This window comes from Girardinichthys multiradiatus, chromosome 2 (assembly GCF_021462225.1).
Source record: "Girardinichthys multiradiatus isolate DD_20200921_A chromosome 2, DD_fGirMul_XY1, whole genome shotgun sequence".
NCBI classification, from domain to species: Eukaryota; Metazoa; Chordata; class Actinopteri; order Cyprinodontiformes; family Goodeidae; genus Girardinichthys; species Girardinichthys multiradiatus.
The window spans coordinates 45,089,849-45,112,460 of NC_061795.1; the positions used below are offsets into that span (position 1 = coordinate 45,089,849).

Sequence of the window (22,612 nt, forward strand, 5' to 3'; positions counted from 1 at the left end):
TTTTAGGGTCTCAAAATATTTCAATTTCCATAAGACAGTTTATAAGTAATTTAAAGTTAAGTAACATAGGACATATTGTACCAGTTCTCTGTCTTGGCAGAGTTTAGACTAAATGTAAATTATTGTGAATCAAACAAAAAAGATTTAAAATAGTTTTACTTGGTTTTTATTTTTGTTAGAAGCTGAATGAAGGATAAGGAGAAACAGATTTTAAGACTGATGAAAAACCATTTTGCTGAAGCAGATTTTAGAAAGCAGATTGCAGAAAAAAACTCTGAATTTTTGCTGACAAAATTTTTCTTAAACTCAAAGATGTTTACTATGGGCCAGATAAATGTGATTCTTTTGTCATCTACATAAATTACCTTTTTAAATGTTATTCTCATCAAAGTGTTCCACTCCTGAGGCTCCATTGTCTTTTATTTTTACATTTAAAAAAAGGAAAGTGGCATAAAGTTGATTTTCTTAAATCTTAGTCAAATGGTAAAATCGTAAAACACATTTATTTTAATAATGCCAAGAGCTTTCAAAACATTTCAATAAAATTGTTCCTTCTTTTATGAACCTGTACTCTTTTACCACCATCTTTTCATCCCTTCACCTTATCGGGAACTAATATTAGTTATTAATAACTGTATACATATGGTATGTATGTCTCACGTTCAGTAAAACTGTATCCTTGTTTATATAATATTACATATGTAATTCAGAAAAATAAAATTATCTAACCAATGGTCCACCTGTGATTAATTGCTATGATTTATTTCTTAATTATCCTGAATCTATAAACCCAGACCTGTATGTTTAGAATCAGCACAGAAGATATGAAAGAGAAGAGGGAGGCTTACTTTTACACTTTCTACTACGTCTTACTGGAACCAGGAGATATTTTCCTGGTTTATTGAGTAACACTTTTTTCTGTCTACATGTAGAACTATAAGACCGGCTGCTGCCATGAGACCTAATGTGTTGATCTAAAGTACCTTTTAATGTGTTTAGCTACGTTAGGATTAAATGCTTTTATTTTTACTGAAGTAAAGGACCAGATATTTTCACATTATGATGCAAATCTAGCAGCAAATCTAGAAGCTCAAGGTTGCTAGTGTTTTCTATCACAGCCAGGCCATTAAACTTCACCTGTAGCTCAGGTGAAAGTCTCTCTGCTCTCTATTCCTCATCATGACCCTGATGATACTCAGAGTGAACCTCCACCTCATGTCTTGCTGGGTGCAGAAGTGATTAGCTGTAACTAACAATCAGCCCATTCTGAGTCAGCATTCAGGTTTTACCACTATCTTCGCAGTGCTGCGAGTGTGCAAATAAGTATTTTTTGTTTTCTCCTTTTAACTCATTGTCAGGTTAGGTGGAGTGGGAGGTGGTTATATGGAACACAATTGAAAAAAATGTGATTGTTTTTAAATAAAAATGTGAAGTCCAGTACCATTTTGTGGCTGCATCTTTTTAATACTTCTAAATTTCTTCTATCAAGAAGTCCGGGGCTATTCAGAAAACCTCCGGGCTTCAGCATCTAATGACGCGCCTGGTTACAACTAAAGTCTCTAACTTCAGCAGATAAGAAACAGACCATACAGAACAACGGTTCACATATGATTCCAAATCTGAATGAAAATAGTAAGAAAACAAAGAGGACCTCTTTTTTTCAGCTTCTGAAATAAATTTACCGTCATTCTTCATCTGATTAGGACTCCTGAACTTCTTTGTTTGGAGGAGTTCTGGGCATGTGCCACTGGGAGGAAACCCTTGGGCAGAACCAGAACTCTCTAGAGGGACTACTTTCCAAACAATGGATCTCCATAAACATCTGTTTCATGGTTCTTTCAGTTTGGCCACTCATTGTCCTTAAAAACTATACCAAAGGTTTGGATGTTATCTCCTGTCCAGAATTAGCAACATTAGAAGTCAAGTCTGGTTAGATAATCTGATCAACCTGTTTCATCTTTAATACATCAGTAGATGTTTTCATGAGGATGAATGTATTTCATGTGAAGGTCCTGATTTTAGACACAACTACTGTGATACACAAGGTGCATCTCTTTCTGTAATAAATAATAGTCTCTGTACAAACAGTTATCATAAATCAAATCAGAACTCTTGACCTTTACTGGGTGTGCTGGGATACTGGGCTGGTGTAGGAGGACTTTAATGTTTGGTAGGAGCTGACAGTGAACTGGATTGTATTTTTCAGTACTCCCACATTCTGTATAGTCAAAAACAACATCTAATGTCTCCCAGTTGAGGTCCATTAATGACGCTGCTCTCAGAAACATTTGTCTTTTCACGAAGGTTTCAGCAGATGTATTTCTGCTGATTAAGATGTTAAAATAAGCTGCAGCAGGACTATTTTACAGGCATGAAGCATGTTTCTAATTGAGATGTTTTGAGAGGCCGTTTCTTATTGTTTCCAGATTTGATTTTTTTTAAAACAAATCTTTTTCCAGTCCTTTGCAAAAGTATTCAAGGCCTGGCATTAACAACCACTAATTTCAGTTTACTTTATTAGGATTTTATGTGATAGACCAACACAAAAAAATGTATGATTGTGAGGTGGAAAATGATGCATGGTAGCACTTACTTTGTAGAAGTTTCACTGCATTTAAAAAGCTGCCAATCATTTGGGGTATGTTCCTACCAGCTTTGCAATACAACCCATTCTTCAGGCTCCAGAGCCTGAGGTTGTTATTTATGAATCAAGCTGCAACTGTTTAAAAATCAAATGAGCCTTGCAAGCTGTTTGGACTTTTTTCTGTCTGTTCTTACTGCAGAGCGCCAATAATAATGCGGGTCCGTTGTCTTTAACAGAAAAATGTTGCCTGAAAAACTCACAACTTCCTTTGGTTGCTCAGCAACTTGCACAGTCAAGCCTGGGAGCCATTAAAAGGTGCACTTGATTACCTAGGTTAGAGCTGTAGTCCACAATGTGTGGTATTAACTTTGCTGTGAGGAAGAGTAGCCTCATGCATGAGGCCAGCATGGCCAGTCCTGAGTCAGTTCTTTGAGAATCAAGGTGTGTGGCAACCTGACGGAAAAAAATAAGCTGCTACTTCTGCTGCAACACTTTTCCACGCCCCAAACAGGAGCCCAATACCGTCCGTCCATCCGTCTATACACCAACCCCTTCATCCATCCAACCAGCCATATATATCTATATAGATATATATACATACTACCGCTCAAACATTTGGGGTCACCCAAAAAATGTCATGTTTTTCCAAGAAAACTCACATTTTATTAATCAAATGAGTTGCAAGATGAATAGAAAACATAGTCAAGAAATTGGTCAGAAATAAAATTTTGCACATAAAACAAGAATTTTGTCCCTCACATTTTGCTTTCATCAAAGAATCCTCCATTTGAGGCAATTACAGCTTTGAGACCTTTGGCGTTCTAGCTGTCATTTTGTCAGGGCACTTATTACGTACCATACGATCAAACTGGTCCCACAATAGCTCAATAGGGTGGGGATCTGGTGACTGTGCAGGCCACTCCATTAAAGACAGACTACCAGCTGACTGGTTCTTCCCTAAATAGTTCTTGCATAGTTTAGAACTATGCTTTGGGTCATTGTCTTGTAGAATAAAATTGGCTCTGTCCACAGGGCATGGCATAGCGTTGCAAAATAGAGTGATAGCCTTTCTTATTCAATATTCCCTTTATCCTGTACACAGCTCTCACTTCACCAGAACCAAAGCATCCCCAGACCATCACGTTTCCTCCACCATGCTTGACAGACAGCGTCAAGCACTCCTCCAGCATCTCATTTTTCCTGCGTCTCACAAATGTTCTTCATTGTGACTCAAACCCCTCAAACATAGATTCAGAACACTCTTCTCTTCCTTTGTCTAGTGTTTGTGTTCCTCTGCCCATCTTAACCTTTTCCTTTTGTTGGCTAGACTAGGAAAGGGCTTTTTCTTTGCTACTCTACCAAGAATGTCAAAATCCTAAAGTCGTCTCTTCACTGTTGACGTGGAGACTGGTGTTGTTCAGGTACCATTTAATGAAGCTGCCAGTTGAGGACCTGTGAGGCATCTGTTTCTCAAACTAGAGAGTCTGATGTGCTTATCCTCCTGCTCAGTTGTGTACTGATGCTCCAGATACTCAACTAGCCAAATGAAGACCAATTTTATGGCTGCTATAATTAGTAGAACCGTTTTCAGTTGTGCTAACATGATTGCACAAGACTTTTAAAGTTATCAATTAGACTTTTAACATGATACACTTGAATTGGCTGACAGAATGTGGCACTGGAATATGGAAGTGACATCCATCAATCAGTCCATCCATCAGTCCGTCCGTCCGTCCATCCATCAGTCCGTCCGTCCGTCCGTCCATCCATCAGTCCGTCCATCAGTCCGTCCGTCCGTCCGTCCGTCCGTCCATCAGTCCGTCCGTCCGTCCGTCCATCCGTCCGTCCATCTGTCACTGACCCTTTTAAATGTTTTTAAGTTCTCCTAGAACTGCCTTGGAATGGATGGACCAGGAGCTGGAGACTGTCTCTGATTGGTCCATTTGAAGGCCCGATGATTGGTGATTTACAAGGGAATGAGGACCTGAGGATGTGTACTGGACACCACCAGCTGATGAAACATTCTTAAACTCTGTGGTCCAACATCCCAAACTTTCTCTGTTGAGTTTGAGCTGCATGTTGTTTTAATTGGTTCTGTCCCTCTTCATTATGAGTATCAAATGAAATGGGTTTGGGGTGTTAAAGTGTCCAAGCCTCAATTGCAAACATTTAAACACCATCCAGAAGGCCCGGAATCTTGGAGCTGGATCAGTCAGAACCAGATTCCCACAGGCTAATAACTTATGTGCAGTTCTGTTCCCTCCCAAGGAGAAACTGCCATGTAAATGGTTAAATAACAAACTGCAATAAGTATTTTTAAACACAGAGGAGCCCCACAACATCTGGCCGCAAAAACAGTTATTTTAATTACCTTTTTCTCATCTTAATCTTCATTCCTTTAACTATTTCCATCTAAAACAAACCTAAAGAATCTGCACGTTTCCTCCAGAACCCCCTCGCCTCCCCATGTTTCTCCACTTACATCCCAACACAGCTGCCACATGCTGGCTTTAACCGTTTAGGTTCACAAAACTAAAACTAACTAGAGAGGTTATCAGGAGAGAGTTAAACCAAACACTTACCGGGACGGATTGCTCATTTCCTGACCTGTCTCCATGAAACGGGTCAAGGGATGCACCCTCTGTTTATTCAGACTTAAATTAAATGGACAGATTCATTTTAGCAGGAACATGGGAGGAAACTGAGGCCAACAACGCTCCTAAATCAACGAGGCACTAAGTGAAACAGCTGAGAGGCTCTTAACGTTCTGTAGTCTAATAACGAGACAACAGATTTACTGAAGTTATAAGACAAGAATTTGATTTATACCCAGCAGGTAGACACACATCAAAGTTAAGCTTTGATTAGATTCAGAGCCTGTATACCTTCACTGGTTAATGACTTTAAATGGTGTTCAAGTTCATGTTTAAAGTAATAATTATCTTCAGTGTGTGGAGACAGATGGAAAAACATTCAACAAGTGAAACCTCCTGTTGAGGAGTTCAACCAGAAACTGTGAACTCAGCAAAGTGATTTTAACAAAAAAGGAGCTGACCCTTCTGATCTCTTTGAACGATTCGGCACTGATGCATTAAAAAAAGCAAACGAGCCAGATGACGGCCCAGAGCAGGCACAAAAAAAAGATGTTTCAGAGGAAATTTTAAGGAAAACTGTTCATCTGACGGGCAGACAGGAGTGCAAACAAGAATTCAAGCCTCAAACAGTCACTGCTAGAAAAAAATACGTCTTTTCTAAATGTTCTGGAACCATGAGTGCCAGAACCTTCTGGTATGCTCACATGTACATTCCTATGTGTCTATAGTATTTGATGTAGGAGATATGAAGAGATAAGACAATTTAGTTTGGGTTTTTATAGGAAAGATTTGAGTGAATTAGAGTTTGGGTGAGCGCCTTATGTACCCTGGGCTGATGTGACAGACATTTTTAAAAGTGACAAAATGGCCTCCATGGGTGCGTATTTTTTTTCCCTTTATGAATAAAATGCTCTGAAGATGTCAGATTAATTTATCTGATTTAAAGATTGGTTTGATGATTTGAAACATCAAACAAAAAAGCAAGGAAAGAAGGAATCTGTAGGGACTTAAATACTTTCATGTGACACTATTCCCATGGAAGATATGTAGGTCCTCCAGATAATTCAGGGTCTGCTGTAGGGTCTCCTCCAAGTGGGATGTGCCCAGAAAACCTCCTAGAAGAGCAGTCCAAGAGGCATCCTGATTAGATGAACCGCCATGACTGGCTCTTTTGGATGTGGAGAGGCGGAAGCTTTTCCCTGAGGTCCTTCTGGACATTATCTCTGAGGCCTGGTCGTTTGAGCACTCTTTCATATCATTCTTTAAAAAAACTCTTTCCCTGGAGGAGAATTTCTGCGATGACCCCTGAACAAGGGTTAGGATAACTTAACGGTTTAACCCCCTCCCAATGTCTGCCACATCTTAAAAATCTCCTACAGGACAAGGAGGCACAAATGTGCTGCAATAGTTAAAGAAACCACCTTCTGAAATACAAATCAAAATCAGAAATACAAAGGGCTTGGTTTATATTTTACAAAGAAAGTGAATGGAAGAAAATAGACCACTTAAAAAACTTTTATTCGCCTGTTCTTAACAGCTTCCTGGTTCTGATCAGGATATAGTTTTGGGTTTTTCCTCATTTTTCAGCCATCATCTCCTCCCAGTTTGACTACAGAGGAAAGCAAACATCAAACGGAGAGTTACTGCAGCTGACGCACCAATCATCTTGTGACAAACTGCTTATTTCAAACAGCTTTTGCGATCCCTTATTGGATTTTCATGGCTGTCAGTATTAGGCATCTGAAATATCAGGTGTGTCGGTGATTTAATTTGTGTAAGTGATGATGCTACTAAACAAGCCCAAAATGAGCTAAAGGAGCAGAATCACTGGTGTTTATACAAGTATTTAGACGTTAGTGTTTAGAGCAGAAGGATGAAATTAGGCCAGACACAGAAGCAGTTCTGATTCACTTGTGTAATCATGAGTCACACAACCTGTCGATATAATCTGGCAGCAGGGAAGGTCCCTATAAGGTGTTTTTGTTGGGTGCCTTTCTAAAATGCCAGCACAGGAAAACAAGGAACCTCAAACCTTGGACTCAGGAACACTGAGGGTTTTCACCTGTCATGGAACAGAGGACCAGATTTTTAGCCTCGATGAGCTGGATGGATGCTTGGATGGATGAATGAAGGTTCTCCCACATTGTTTCAAATAGGTTGAGGCCTGGACTTTGACTGGACCGTTGCAACACATTGATCTCTTTTTCAGTCACTGCTGGCGTGTTTGGGATCATAGACTTCTGTTGCACACTTTTTTCCTGCCTGTGAACAGAAAACAGAAAGTTGTCTTTAGGAACGTCAGACTCTGCCTGCTGGGTTTTGGATTATTGTCCTGCTGATGTCCCAGTTTGGGCCAAGCTTCAGCTGTCAGACTCTCATATCTGACTCCAGAATACTTTGCTATAGAGAGGAGTTCTTGCTCCACTCAGTGGCTGCAAGCTGTGCAGGTCTAGTGGCTGCAACACAAGCCCATATCATTATCCCTCCACCACCATGCATAGCAGTTGGTGGTTTTCTCCAAACATGGAGCTGTGCATTATGGTCAAACATCTCTATTTTGGTCTCATCTGTCCAAAGAACATTGTTCCAGACGTCTGGTGCGTCATTCAGCTTTGAGAACCTACATCATGCTGCTGTATTCTTATCCTTCAACCCTTCCAAACAAGTCAATCTTGTTCTTCTCTTCCATTGTCCTGCCATGAACTCTAAAACCTAACTTCCTGAAGCCTGCAGAGTCTGTAAAACTGACCATGAAAGCCCCATGCAGCTCAGCTCATATAAATTCTGGAGATTAAAAAAATATTGATTTATGTATAAATCACAAGTTATGGTGGTCCATTGTATTGAAACGGAAGATCTGGGATGATTTTATGAAGGTTGTCACTCTTGCTGGTGTATAGATTGAGCAGTTTGGGTGTTTACTGTGGGATGGAAGTGTTTCAGAGGAGACGTTTTAATTTTCAACTTCAAAAGGTTTCTGTCTCCAAGTAAACAACTGTTTTCTGTTCCTTTATTGGCAAAAATAGCTCCTGGTGGCTCAGAGGCTGATTGGGCAGAAAAGATAAAGAGTCATGAGGCTAAACAAGGCGAGTGAGTTCAGTTGTGCTGCCATGTTGTCCTGGTTGGACGCGACACAGCTTCCCTGCTGCTTTTACATCTTTTTCTTTTTGTTTTACAGTTTCTAAAACATGTTTATGGTACTGAAGACGGAATGAGCTGCAGTTTAACTTTTCTTTTCATATGAAAAACAATAAGACTACCAAACACACAATTACATGACTATAATTAGATAACATCCAAAAACATCACGCAAACACACACCACCATCTAATGTGGTCAAGTGCAACTTTGCGGAGCCAAGACAGTTACAAAAAAAAAAAAACAGTTTAGATAAATCTGAACCTTAAGCAACATCTGAACCCAAAACACAAACAGTTGGGAGTCAGAGACAGTGTGCTTTTGTAACATCGCAGCTGTGTAATTTTGGTGCTGCAGTCTTAGCAGACAGCAGCATAAGCAGATGTTTTGAGAACGTTGTTCATGCTCAGACTATCTGTGAAATGACTTATGTGGAGGTGGCAGCGGAATACAGTGTGATGAATGAGCCTCCATTATCACAGAGGTGACCTCTACAACACGATGTCATGAAGAATCAGCCAGGAGGATGTTTTTCACCTCCGGAGCAGAAACACAGAGCTTTGTGGTGCAGTTGTAAAAAATTGACTTTGTTGTCCTTAAGCCTCTGTAAATAATTTGTTGGTGTGTTCATGGTCATTGTCTATTGAGAAGATCCATTTATGTCTAAGCTTCAACTTCCTGGATGATGTATTGAGATGTTGCCTCAATATTTATACATAATGTTCTTTCCTTGCGCCAGTCTGTCCTGCAGCCAGTCACCCACACGACATGATGCTGGATGGTGTTCATGGACGGCTTGCAAGTTTCCCCATTTTCCACATGGCGGTTTTCCCTCATTATGGCCAAACTCATCCATCTTCATTTGTTTAGAAAGCAGTACATGTGCTCAAAAGTAATGGCTTCTTCTTCTCTGAGTGGCCTTTCAGCCCATGTTGGTAAAGGACTCGCTAATGATACTCTTTACCAGCTTCAGCCAGCATCTTAACAAGATCTTTAGCTTTTGTTCTGGGATTCATTCATATGTTTTGCACCAAAACATGTTTATCTCTGAGACACAGAACCCGTATTGTAGGTAGGTAGATGGGCATAAAATGGTAAGAGATCAGGTGTCATGGAAGCACAAGGTAATTAAGGAATTAAAAAACAAACCGAGTCAAACCATCTTCTCTGTCTCAGTCTTCAAGGTTCAAACCATCAGTTAGTTGTCACAGACAAATGATTATTGCTTTAAGAACAAAAATGAGCAGAAATGTACCAAGAATATCTTCCCAATGACTGTTTGGAGAAGAGTTTAATTTATGCAACATGTGGCAGACATCCAACACGTTTCACTATGCTGAAGGTACAGTGGAGCACGGTGATGGCAGCATCATGCTGAAGGGATGTTTTCAGAAAGAGCCTTATAAAAACGGTTGAAACAAGACGAGTCAATATGGTGGCAAGTGATTTAGCTGGAAAGTTGGCGCCTCGTATACAGAAGGAATGTGTCCTTGATGCAGCTGTTCAGGGCTTGGATTGTGACCATAGGAGCGTCACTGGAGCTTCACTGCCATTTCAACACTAAATGTGTTGGTCCAGTCAAAACCCAAACCTTCTTCTGACTGAGAATCTGTTGTATGAATTAGAAATTGCAGTACTCCAGAAAAATGCATGTGTAGTGGAGGACGTAAAGGAATAATTTAAAACCCCTGCAGGAAATGTGACAAACGGGAGTCCAACAAAAAAACAACGTCAGACGTGACTTCAACTTTCAACTGTTTTCATGTCTCGTTTCTTTTTCGCCTCAACAAACATGTTTGCGCTTTAAAGCTCTGAAGCAGGTGGAGTTACAAAACCCAATAAATCTCCATTTAATTCCAGGTTGTAAAGGGAAAAGCTGTGTGGGGGGCTGCTTTATTCTTAACAGCTGGATATAGAAGGTGGCATTCATTCAAAATCAAGCTTAAACTGCAACATGTCCTGTTAAATTAAATGAGCATACAGTTAAAACCCTGTGAAATTAAGGATGAAACCCCTGAGGGATTATTGTGCTAAACAATGAATCAGATGGTTTGTTTCTCCCTTTGTTGCCATGGATACCTGACATCTAATTTTGACAGTAAACTAATCAAAACTAAACAGTGTTTCTGCGGCGTTTTGAAAAGGCAGTAGAGATGAAAAACTATATAGATATATAAAGTATATCCTGGTTCTTATGTTTGGGATGTGTGGTACTGATCCGCACAGATGAGGCCCACATTTGAAGGATAAATTTATCACAGCACAGAAAAGGTTATTTTTGTACCTCTCGTATTTTACAAACCCGTCTTCCTTGTGTCCGTGTCATTGTTTTAACTGGGAAAGTTTGTTGTCTGTCGATGCTTTTCCTCCCCTTCCTGCAGAGGCAAATCATGACGCCCTGGTTGTTTTCGCAACAGAGGGGGCCAGGAGGCAGCGAGTTCTGGACCTTAAGTGTCAGCTACCGGTTGGATCAGACCCTCAAATAAAGACAAACTTGATGAAAAATTTTATTAAACTAGAGAGGAAACACATTAGCATTGGTTGAGCTACTGAATCCAGAAGGTGCCCCACTAAACCATACCCGAAACCAGCCGGGATGGTCCGCAATGTTTTTTGCAGGTTATGCAAACTTTATTTTATAGAGCCATCTTCTTTTAAATTTAGACAGTTATGTCCTATAACAGGGTCTACAACCTGCCACAATGGCTTTTAATAACTTTGGCTAAAAATGATAAAGCAGCAGCAAATGTTTTTAGATTTAAACCTGTAGGTTTTCAGCAGTGTTTCAGTTTTTAATTGCATTGAATTTCCACAACAGAATGACACTAAAGTAACATTGTTTTACATCTATTGTTCCACATTAGGTTGGAAACTATGTGCTTTTCTTAAATCATTTTCCATAAATAACATCCCATAGAAGAAAAGGTTTCCATCCTGTTTTCTGCAATTTGTTCTTCATTTAAAAACCTAAAAGTAGAAATAAAATGGCCTTCCTAAGGAATGACAGCAGACGTCCTCTAGTAGATATTTAACAAAAATTAAAGGGCGTCTTTCATCAAAAAGTCGACACATTTGCGGCTCTAAAGTTTTTTTAGCTGGACTGAGGGCAGAAATGTTTCTGGATTGTATAATTGCAGACCCGACGCAGAAGTTCAAAGCTGTGTTCACTGATGAGGTGGTGGGTCAGCGATCCAAAATAATTAGGTTTACATCAAACATTTTAAACTCAGAGGCCGTTGATCCACCCAGAGCAACCAGCCATTAAAAAACTGCAGGTTACTGTAAGTTAAAGGTGTGAATTACTGAAGAGTGATTTACTACATGCTGTTATTCATCCTTTTCCACCAGTTTGCCAGTTCTTCTAGTGCTGATAAACCAGCAGAAACGGTGTCAAGTTTAAAACAGGGGTGCTCACATTTTTCAGCCTTTGACCCCTAATTATAACAGAGCCAGAGACTGAAGACCCCCCAAAAAAACACATAGGCCCTGTCCCAATACCCACACTACACCCTACGCCCCTCTATGAAGTGTTTACTTTGTACAACTGCATGTAGGGGTTGAAGTGCTCAGGTTACAACCTGCAAAATTGGAGAATTGGGACAGTAGAGGTTACGTCATCAACTTGCACCTCTGCACCGTAACTGTAACATCAAAAAGGGCGAGAACCAGCGCTGTTTTCACATCTGGCTGCTAAAAAAAAACTATTTAAAACTGCAACAAGTAATTTGTTTTGAGGAGAAGAAAGTGCAGGAAGTGATGGAGGTTTATACACCAGACTCTCGCTGCGTCAGTGTTTGTTTGAAAGGTAACTTCAGTGTTATGACCCACTGACTGCCCAGACTCACCCTGAACCCACTGGTATCTTACAATGTTGAGCCTGGAAAACCAGTAAAGAAAATCTATATTTGTCGGCTTGCTGTCTAAAGTTTACGCAGATCTTATTATTCTGATTTGATGGCTGGTTACGTTGACGGTCGTGATTGGTTTTTGCTCAGAACGTCATCTGCAGCAGTGAATTGTGGGTAATATACTTTGGCGAAGTCCGCTTAGATGCGGGCTTCGCCGAAGGGCGGATGTGGGGCACAAATGGGGCGGGGCTAAGGACCACTCTGGAAAATTGGGACACACTACGCACTCGAACCCATCAACTGGAACGCCCAATTCAGGGACACAAGGGTGGAAGTGTTGGGACAGGGTCATAATTTTTACTCTTACACTTTAAAAATCACATTTGATTATTTAATTTCCTCACACATTATTTAATGGGACATTTCAGGTTCATTTCTTTATGCTGTGGTACATTTACTTATTTCAAGGAACATTTTTTTAATTTGGGCCTTTTGGCCCTCCATGCCCCTCAACGGCGACATCACGACGATTCTGAAAACTGAATGCCGGGTGTTTAGACCTGCAGGCAGCACTTGATCAAAACCAAACACGATCCCGCTGTTGGGAATCTGTTTCAGATCAGAGAATTATCGTCTTGAGCAGGAAAAACATGAACGCTGTGTTAGAAGCTCATCTGAGATTGACCGAGGTGGGAAGCCGAGTAATCGGATTATCCGGTTTGTCAGTCGTCGTGTGCGAGGTTTTACTGAGGAATTACAGATGGATGAGTAACTTCCAGATTCATGCCAAACCACTATGTTTACATAGGAAGTGCGGGGTTCAAAGTGCTAAAGTGATCTGAACGCAGCCTAAAGCTGCCGGCCGCAAGAAACATTTTCACTTTTAAAACAAAGATCAAACACAGTAGCTGCAAAACCAGCAAACTAACATGTTCCAGGTGTGAAAGATAAAGCTTTTTTTCTTACACAAAATAAAAAACAATTGGATTAAATTTGGTTTTACCTGGGAAAAAAGTTTCCAAGCAGAGACAGAAAACCAATTCATAAACAGTTTTATAAAAACAGCTTTATTTACAAAAACAAACCGCCCCCGTCCCACAAACCCGAAGGTCCAATGATTTTTTATTTTATGTTTTTGTTGGAATGCTGTCTGTGGCTGAGGTTGGGAATTTACCAAGCGGAGCAGACCTTCAGTGTTTTTCCCCATCATCTTAATGACCCAGCAGGACTGCTGAGACCCAAACAAACAGGTGGAGCTGGAGGAGATGCTGCCTAACAGCTGAAACAACGGCTCAACGTTCTAATTAACGAACCGGGACCAGAGTCAGCAGAAACGTCAGGAAATGCATGCTTTATCTCAGCTCCATGGATCATCTGTCCCAGCAGAAGGAAATTCATCTCCATTTCTGCCTGAACCATCTAAACGAGCTGCTCAGAGATGATGACTGAACTGATAAGGAAAGCTGCCGGGATCAAGGGAGGTGTGCATCTTTGTTCTGTTTTCCTGTAACTGGGAGGTGTGGGATGTGAACTCTGGGGCAACAGACAGCACAGAAAAGCTGTGAAAACCTGACGTTGCCATCTCAGAGATGACAGATAGTCAGTGGATGCGTGGGAGAAGGCGCACGCTATGTTTCTTCAACGTTTCAGGGTCAAATGTGTCGTTTTTATTAACAGTTCCTGTAACCTGCTGTGAAGCTGAATCCTTAACATGGACAAGGGCCGTGCAGCAGGATCTTCTCGCTCCCTGCTGGGAGCTTAGAAAGCGTAACGGGTGCGGATGTCCTCCAGCTTCTTGGAGACTTCTGGGGGTGTTCTGTCCAACTCCTCCGCTACACTTTTCTGCTTGTGTGGATCCATGCTGTTGAACTGCTCACAGAGATCTCCATCAATCACATTCTGCAGGAAAGAACACAGGAGAAGAAGATTGAAGCGTTTCTGGTTCCAACCTAAAATAAAATGTTACAAAACTCCTGATCCGATCCTCATTTCTTTCCACTTTCCGTTCCAGGAAAGTCATCACAGATCTGCAGGGAGTAGTCCATGCTTTAGGATCTTCAGGGCTGGACCACTGCAGCTCTTAGTGGTCCAGCACTGATCAAGCACATGTCCAAATAAAAGTCAGTGCAACCAAGAAGCCCCTAATTGGCCAACACAGTTGAACCTCAGTATAAAGGCGGCTGTACTGTGAAGGCCTCGGGGGTCTTCATGAACTGCTCCACTGTTACACCCCAGCTGGGACAATGAGGTCCACTAACCAGAGTCTATTGGAAGTCCCTCAGACCACACTGAGGACCAAAGGTCACAGAGCCTTTAATCTGGCTGCAGAATAACATCAGTGTCCAGAATATTTCCTTGTTTTTATGCTAGGCTCGAGGCACGGGTCACCTTCTGTTCTTTCAGGTGTTCTGGAAAGAAACGAGTCGAGATCCAGACTTTCTGCTAATCTTAAGAAACAGTTCTTTGGACATTGACTGCTTTGACTTTGGTTCCAGTACAGTTTCTCAACGTTTTCTGAAGACACTCAACCGTGACCAAAGAATCCTTCAGACAGAAAAGGTCTCCTGAAGTCCAGCGACAGCATCTTAAATCTGCTCTTTGGTTTCAGCCGCCTGTCTCATTTCTTTAACTGAGTCTATAAAAATCCAGAGTATGATTTTAGCTCCAGTGAGGTAATCTGAAAAGAGCTGTTGACCCTCAGCAGATGATCAACTGAAGGATTCAGGAATTTACCGGCAGGACTTTTCAGGTCCTCTTCTTCTGTGCTCTGGTCTTTAACAGGTTCAATAATGAGTCAGCTCGAAGCTCAAGTTAACAGAAACATCACCAGATCAATGAGTTCTGATGATCCAGTCACTTTCATGGCTGAAGGTCCTGACCTCAACCTTCTTCAACACCTTTGGGATTAATTAGAGCGGAGGCTGCGGTTCTGGTTTTCTCATGTAACTATGAACACACTCTTAAACCTTGAGGAAGATGTTTACAGAATAGTTAAAGTTGCTGTTAACGGTGGCTCCATCAACACATTGGACCTTATAGGATATCATCAAAGTTCATGTACGAGTAGAAGCAGACGGAGACATATTTTGGCAATATAGTGTGAAACAGATCCCAAACTGTCATTTTAAATAAAGACGAAGGCAGAAAGGAAAGGTTTGTGAAATAAAGCACACCCTGAAAACCCCCCAAAAGTACAACTCTAGAATTTAAAAGGGGTGTACTTTCTTTCCATTACATCTGCAGGCTGTCGTGGTTCTTCCAGCTTTCTGTGAGACCTTCAGAAATCTTGGAGGACTGGTGATCAGGATAAAGTCTGGATCATAAGAAGGATCTCCAGTAAAAACACAAACCTTTACTGGGAAGTAGTACGATCTGAAGCTGAGGTGATCTCTGCCACAAAGCGGAGGAAACTCGGAGCGCATGTGCATCTCCAAGTGTTGGAAGAAGTCGTGATCCTGGAGAAAAGATAGAACACCAGAAAACATTTAATACCTGAGACACTTTTTAAAGGATCCAAAAACGTTTCAGTGAACGGGCTGGCAGCATGTTCGACTGTAAGCAGCTGACATCTATGTGTTGTACCTCGTGCGAAGTGAACGGGACCAGAATGCCGATGCCTCCTGACAGTGTGGTGTACACCAGAGATTCCGAACCTCCGGGGATCAGCGTGGTTTTCTGGAGCGATAACACCGTCTCACCGATGTGGTAGTTCATTATGACCTCAGCCTAAAGACAAACGGAAAGCCAGAAGTGTTTGCGTTGCATGTAGCTTGGAGCTGTTCGCTGTGAATCAAACAGAAAACGTAGGGGGGATCCGGTTAACCCGCGGCAAATCGGATGAAACCGTGACGCGGGTCAGATGTCGTGTGAAACCGTTCAAGGCTTCAAATCCCAACAACATTTGTGAGATCCGGCCACACATCAAAAGCCATGTCTGAGCTGGATTCATCCCCTGTTGGCAGGAAATTAGTCGGCTATAATTCAATATCCCACAGCAGAAACAGTGGAAGATAACCGGCCGGACACAAAGGCGGCATTCAGCAGCAGCAAGAACTCAGGATTGAGCCGATCGTATGTGACACCCTGAGACCCGAGGCCATGTTAAAACGGAGCCTGTGGTGGAGACACAAATAAGCAGAGAAGCAGAGACCACAGCTTCTCTCTGATGGGAAACAAAAGCAGCTCTGTCTAAAGTCTCCCCGTGATGGCGTTACATGGCCCTCGAGTGGTGCAATGAGACCACACTGATGCTTTCTGATTACAGCAGTCAGGACAAATGGAGTAATAAACACGTCAACACAAACCACCACAGATCCTCCGTTTCAGCCCATAAACAACCTGCACAATGCTGTCAAATCTGGGTCAAACACGAGTAAACACTCTGCTTTTATGTATCGCACAAAACCCTCCTGTGAGATACATCCAACAAAGACAAAGATAATGTGGAGTCAGTGAAAACAAAGAGCCCAGTCCACCTTCTCTTCTTCTATAGGATTTACCAGGAAAAGTAGCCCAAATTAACGGACCATCATCCACCCCTGATGTCAGGTTCTATCTGTTTGTTACATATCACGAGCGTACCGGTGTGGGAACACCATTCCAAGGAAGAAAGACATCAGCAATGACCTTAGAGAAGAAACTGTTGCTGCCCATCAATGTGGGAATGGTTTTAAGGCTGTTGCTAAGGTATTTATAGTCCACCTTTGCACAGAAACAAAGATTGTCTCCAATTGGAAAACACACAAGACACGAGCGGATGCCCCAGCAGATTCACCCAAAGGTCAGAGCATGCAATGCTGACCTTCGGCTCAGCGTGTTAAATGTTAGCGTTCATAACTGGACAATTAGAGAAAGACTGAACCACTACAGCTTGTCTGGAAGGAAATAAGCTGCAAAAATGCATCAGAAGGAAGACATAAGGCTTCTGGAACAATGTTCTTTAGACAGATGAGACCAAAGCAGATGTTTCCTCCATAATGCAAAGCCACATGTTGTAAAGAAAAACCTGAGAGCATATAAGTACAGACTGTTAAGCACAGCGGTGGGAGAGTGATGATCTGGCTTGTTTTGCAGCCACAGTGGTTTTGATTCAATTATGAACTCTGCTTTATTCTATAGTAAAATGTGACACCATCAGTCTGGGAGCTGAAGCGTGACCCAAACTGGGTCAGCAACAGAACAACGATCCCAAACACGGCAGCAGATTGACAGCAGAATGACTGAAAATGAAAACAATCAATGTATTGCACTGGCCTAGTCAAAGTCCAGACCTCTACCTGACCGAAATGCTGAGGTGGGACAGTCTAAGAGCTGTGCTGAAATAAATGTCTACAAGCCTCAATAAACTGAAGCAACGTTCAACAGAGTTGATCAAACTCCCTCCACAACAATGTGAGCGACAAAGAACAGCTACTGAGTTACTGCAGCTGGTTCTGCAGCTGGTTCTGCAGCTGGTTCTGCTGCTGGTTCTGCCAGATCAACTCAGTATGGTTGTGCCAGATTCATTTTCATCCCTGCAGTTTATATGGCTTTTGTGTTTTATGATTTCAGTTATTCATTTCAGATTTATTCCCAACTACAACAGGAAAGCCTTGCAGCCTTTATTGGGACAACGTCTCCCCAGCTTCCCTCAGAACTTTGGACATTTCGTGGACAAACAGTCGACCCTTTCATTATGGGCCACGTTTTCTGGAAACAAATGAATCTAATAAAAGCGGACCGCTTCTAGTTTTATGAAAGGCAGCGCTAGGAGCTCAACGGGCCAGAAGTGAACCAACACACAGCAATCTGGGCGTTAACATTCATGGTTATAAATAGACCCGCAGTACATTTCCAAATGAATCAATGTGCAGAGGAAACTGGAACCAGCTCATCGTGTCTAAACTGGAGGGACTTTCCCAGTCTGTGTGCTACCTAAACAGTTCCTGACCAGAACCTAAAGTATGTGGATGAGTGAAGCTGTGAGGTTGATGAAGAGGAGGCAGTGGAGGTCAGAATCAACGCAGGAAGCAGGTTCAATCATCAGGAAAGAGAGCTCAAACATATCGATTCATCCCAAAATCAAAAAGAAAATGATTTCCTTAAATGCTTAAAAAATAAATCTTTCATTTCTGTTAACTCCCCTTAGTTTTTTCTTTTCTGCTGTAGCTGTGAAACCCGTAGCTTTGGTCTTTCAATCAGCCATACAGTCTGACTCCAGACTTATATTTGTGGCTAGATTCTGACCGTGTAAAGGCCCAGATCATCATCGTCCGGGACCAGAAGCGTTCAGATCTGAGACCTTCTAGGATCTTTGGATCATCTCTGGTCCAGTGAGGCCAGTCTGTGCTGGTTATTGGTAAACCAGTACACCATGTTGTAGGATGTCAGCAGTTTCACAAGGAAAGAAGTTCAACAAGAAGTTTCTCAGAACAGAGGGCAGGGCGGGCTGGATGCTAACAGATTCGGGTTCTAAAATGTTCTTTTTTCAGCATTCCCTACCTAACAATACTTGGATGTGCAACCTAAACGGTAAAGTTGATCCGTTAATGTACACCAATCAATCCATCAGAGTCAACAATGCAATTAACGTCATTTACTAAATTGTAACCTAAAAAGACTGATTGGCTGCAATATTTGTTAGGCTTGACGTTTTTAGGAAGCTTAGATTAACACTCGGTCAGATCTGGCCACAGGGACCGTGTGTGTCTCTTTATGTCCACCCCAGGCAGAGAGCTCAGAAACCAAGATCGTAAAGTTCACAGCGAGTGGTGAGGACATCGTGATGATGGAAAGAAAATGTGGGCCCAATCAATTTTACTACATCCAGTGGAGCTATTTTAACATCAAACTGAATCAGATCTAGAACAGATCATTAATAATACACAAACAACTAGTTTGTTTCAGTCTTATTACATTTTAAACCAGGGTGCAATATATTATTTTCTGTCTGGAGTTGCACTCATGACTGAAGAGAGGCTTCATTTGTTTTTATTGGTTTAATCTCATCTAGAAGGAAAGCCAGCACCTCAGCAGAGATCAAGGAAACTTTTATATTAGTTTGTAGAGCTGCAAGGTAATAGAAAACCTTTGGATGAATTATTGCGATCAGGTGCTTCCATCACTGAGACCTTCAGCAGTTTGGGTGGGAACATCTGGTGCCAGGAGACTCTGTTCAACTCGCTAAATATCACATTAGCATAAAAATTCAAAGTTCATAACACCTGGAATATATTAGCCAACGATTACTGCGCTCCAAACAGTTGTTTGCAGTATGAATGTTGCTCACACTGATCCTGTGATGACGATATATTCGCGACATACTGTGTGTTTGTTATTCTGATATAATTAGGTTAGTAGAGAACATCTGATGCATTTTAACTTCAGTGCTTTTTTATCTCTAAATGAATCATTAGAAATGTGCCTCGTTCAACCGTTTAGGTGAGAGGAGTTTTTCGTTCAACATTCAGCAGCAGCAGGACGTGACAGAAACATCACATGTTTTCACATTTGGCTTAATGTGAAGGTGAGTAGATAGATGAAGGATGCTTTACCTTCTGTGATGCTCCGTTCAGGAGACCTCTGTCCCACAGGGCCTTGTTTCCTGTGGGGTCTTCATCCACCTCATCACTGGTGTTGGGAGGAAGACGCACCTGGGAAAACAAACCACAGAATTAAGACGTGTTTGTCTTCTAATCTCGTTAAACCCCCAAAGGTCTCCAGCAGGTTCAGGATTCCTAGAAGAACTCACATGAGGGATATATTTTCTATTTGGACTGGAGTTAAATTCAGTACAACACATGTTGGACCTGCATGTGTCTCTATAGACACCAGGCCTTAAATTACAGTGTGGGAATGTTTGCAGGACACATAAAAAGGAGTTCATGGGAAAATAAATGAATAGAAAAGTAAAATCTAAATTCATAAATCTTTGAAACGGGTTTGCTTGAATAATTCATTACAAGAGATTCATTATAAGGCTCTAACAGAGTGTTCAGATAAACGGCCGTTTGTGTCAGGAGGTTAAATGGCCTTTTCCAGACACACTGTTCTAGCTCTGAGCGATCGCCACAGAGAGGAGAAGAAGAAAAACATGTTCCTCCTCGCTGATTGTGGTTCCGTCCAACAAGAACCTTGGTAGGATTGTACTTACGATGCTGATGTTGCCAAACTTGTCTGCTGAAGCCATGGTGTCGTAATCGAGCAGACAGGCCGTCGTCACCCAGCGGGGATACGTGTCGTCAGCGAAGATGATTAGCTGGTTCTCGTTTCGCCGGTACCGGACCCAGAACAGGCTCTCCTGAACGTCCGACACGATGACGCGCTGGCCGATGGTGTAGATGCCTGTCACTATGTTGGGAACGTGCTGCACAGGAGGAGGAATAAAACCAGTGAGGAATCGCTCAGTTTTTCCACACACGGAACAACGAAACAAGCAGGAAGTTATAAAGACGCTCATGATCCGTCTTGCAGCTGGAGACCATTCATACGGTCCTCAACTTCATGTCAACAAAATGCATCTTGATTAAATTAAAACGCTGGTTTTTGTCCGACCCTGAAGGCTTCGCAAAAACACAGAAAGGAAATTTGCACTTTAGAAGGCATCTGCAGAGGCTTTAGTTCAGCAGACCATGAAACAGGCAGCAATTTAAGTTGCTTCAACAAGTCTGTCGAAGCTTCTCTACAGAACACAGCCTCCATAGATTAAAGTCATCAACACTTCCACCCTTGTGTCCCTGAATTGTTCCCGTTGATGGTTCGAGTGCGTAGTGTGACCCAATTCTCCAGAGTGGTCCTTAGCCCCGCCCCCTTTGTGCCCTCAATCCACCCTTTGGCAAAGCCCGCATCGAAGCGGACTTCGCCGAAGTATATTACCCACAATTCACTGCTGCAGATGACATTCTGACCACCTCAAAAAGTGGGTCTCGGTCCGGTTGTTTGGTCCGGACCAGGTTTCGCTTGAGTGTATTCACACCGGCACGAAAGGCCCGGACCAAGGGGGGAAACGAACTCTGGTCCGTTTAAAGTGGACCAAAAGTGGCAAGTGTGAAAACACCCTAAGATCTGCCACAGTGCCTCAAATTGGACATAGGCCTGGACTTTGACTAGGCCACTCTAAAAGCTTTATTTTGTTTTTTGAACATCCAGAGATGGACTTGCTGGTGTACTTTGGATCATTCTGCTTCTGCATAACATAAATGTGCTTAGGCTTAAGGTTGCAAACTGATGGTCAGACATTCTCCTTCAGGATTTTCTGGTGGAGAGCCGATGGTCCCAGACCATCACATGACCACCACCAACACCACGTTTGGCTGTCAGTATGCATTTCTTTTTATGAAATGCTCAGTTTTAAAACAGATGTAACGGGGGGGGGAGAGAAACACACTTACAAAAAAATCCCCTTTTGTCCACAGAATATTTTCCCAGAAGTCTTGGGCATCAAGATGTTTTTTTGGTTAATGTGAGCCAGGCCTTTGTGTTCTAGATGACCTTTATTTAACCAGCTAAAGACTCATTGCGATCAGAAATCAAGATGGCAGCAGAGTTTCATTAAAGCAAATACATCCATACACACAAACAAGATCCAGGTACCGACTGAAGAACAGCTACAAGAAGTTAAACTGTCTCTTTCTCTATTGCCTTGTATCCAAAACAGTCATCAGCCGTCGGATTTGAATCTTGCTGGAATTCATTCCTGGAAAACGAGGCGGCGTATTTAAAAGCTCTCACACTGAGTTCAGTTCTGACTCTGGGAACAGTCCGGTGATAAAAAGCCTGAGTGTGCAGTCCATGATGATTGAGGGGTCTTGTCATAAAAGCTTTCAGGTGGGACACAAGAAGCGGTCAATGTGAATGCCAATGGACAGAAAGGGACAGCCAGCAGCAGCATACAGATGACAACGGTGGACACCATGTCCACAACCAGTAATAAACCGTAATGCAGAGTGGTATAAAAAGTCTAATTTCTTCATTTTCTGCTCTGATGAATTCATGTAAAAGTCACCACAGTCCAGCAGAGGTTCAAAAACTTGTAGAAATGAAATCATCTCTGACTTGCCAAGAGAAGCAAGACTTGTTTCTAAAGAAACATAATTTGACTTTAAATATATATACAAGATTGTTTATTTGCTTATTGAGTCTATTTCCTCCAGAGACCAAATTGAGCTTCAGTCCCAGTCTGAAGCAATTAGACAGTTTGCACCACAGAATCAGAAGAGCAGTAGATGACAGCATAAAACTGAAGAAGGCATGTGGTAAATCCTGACAACGGTTATTAACAGCGATAATTAACAGCAGTGTTCCCAGGGAGACAGAACATCAGTAAGGCCTACAAATCTTTGAGTTGCTCAAAAAGGAGCTTTTCAAGCTTTCTAGCCAGGACATACATTTTAGAAATTGGTCTATAGTGGTTAATAACACAGAGGTCACCACCTTTCAATAGATGAACACATGCTGACTTCCATATTTCA

The 22,612-nt window shown here is 41.9% G+C and overlaps 1 protein-coding gene and 1 long non-coding RNA gene across 2 annotated transcripts in view; both read right to left on the bottom strand.

Moving 5' to 3' along the window:
* Positions 1 to 6,679: 6,679 nt before the first annotated feature.
* Positions 6,680 to 7,436, bottom strand: LOC124859956. The gene is made up of 2 exons (XR_007036235.1): positions 7,241 to 7,436; positions 6,680 to 6,787 (listed from the first exon to the last, which is right to left on the bottom strand). It is a non-coding gene; the product is annotated as an uncharacterized LOC124859956 (long non-coding RNA).
* Positions 7,437 to 13,212: 5,776 nt separating this feature from the next.
* The window catches only part of sf3b3 (splicing factor 3b, subunit 3), a 32,707-nt gene continuing 23,307 nt past the window's right edge, over positions 13,213 to 22,612 (bottom strand). Inside the window, exons 23-27 of the mRNA XM_047347176.1 lie at positions 20,296 to 20,508; positions 19,697 to 19,795; positions 15,747 to 15,890; positions 15,515 to 15,619; positions 13,213 to 14,063 (exon numbers count right to left, since the gene is read on the bottom strand). Coding sequence (XP_047203132.1) covers positions 13,923 to 14,063; positions 15,515 to 15,619; positions 15,747 to 15,890; positions 19,697 to 19,795; positions 20,296 to 20,508 — 702 coding nt within the window. The 3' untranslated portion in view covers positions 13,213 to 13,922. The remainder of the gene's footprint in view (positions 14,064 to 15,514; positions 15,620 to 15,746; positions 15,891 to 19,696; positions 19,796 to 20,295; positions 20,509 to 22,612) is intronic.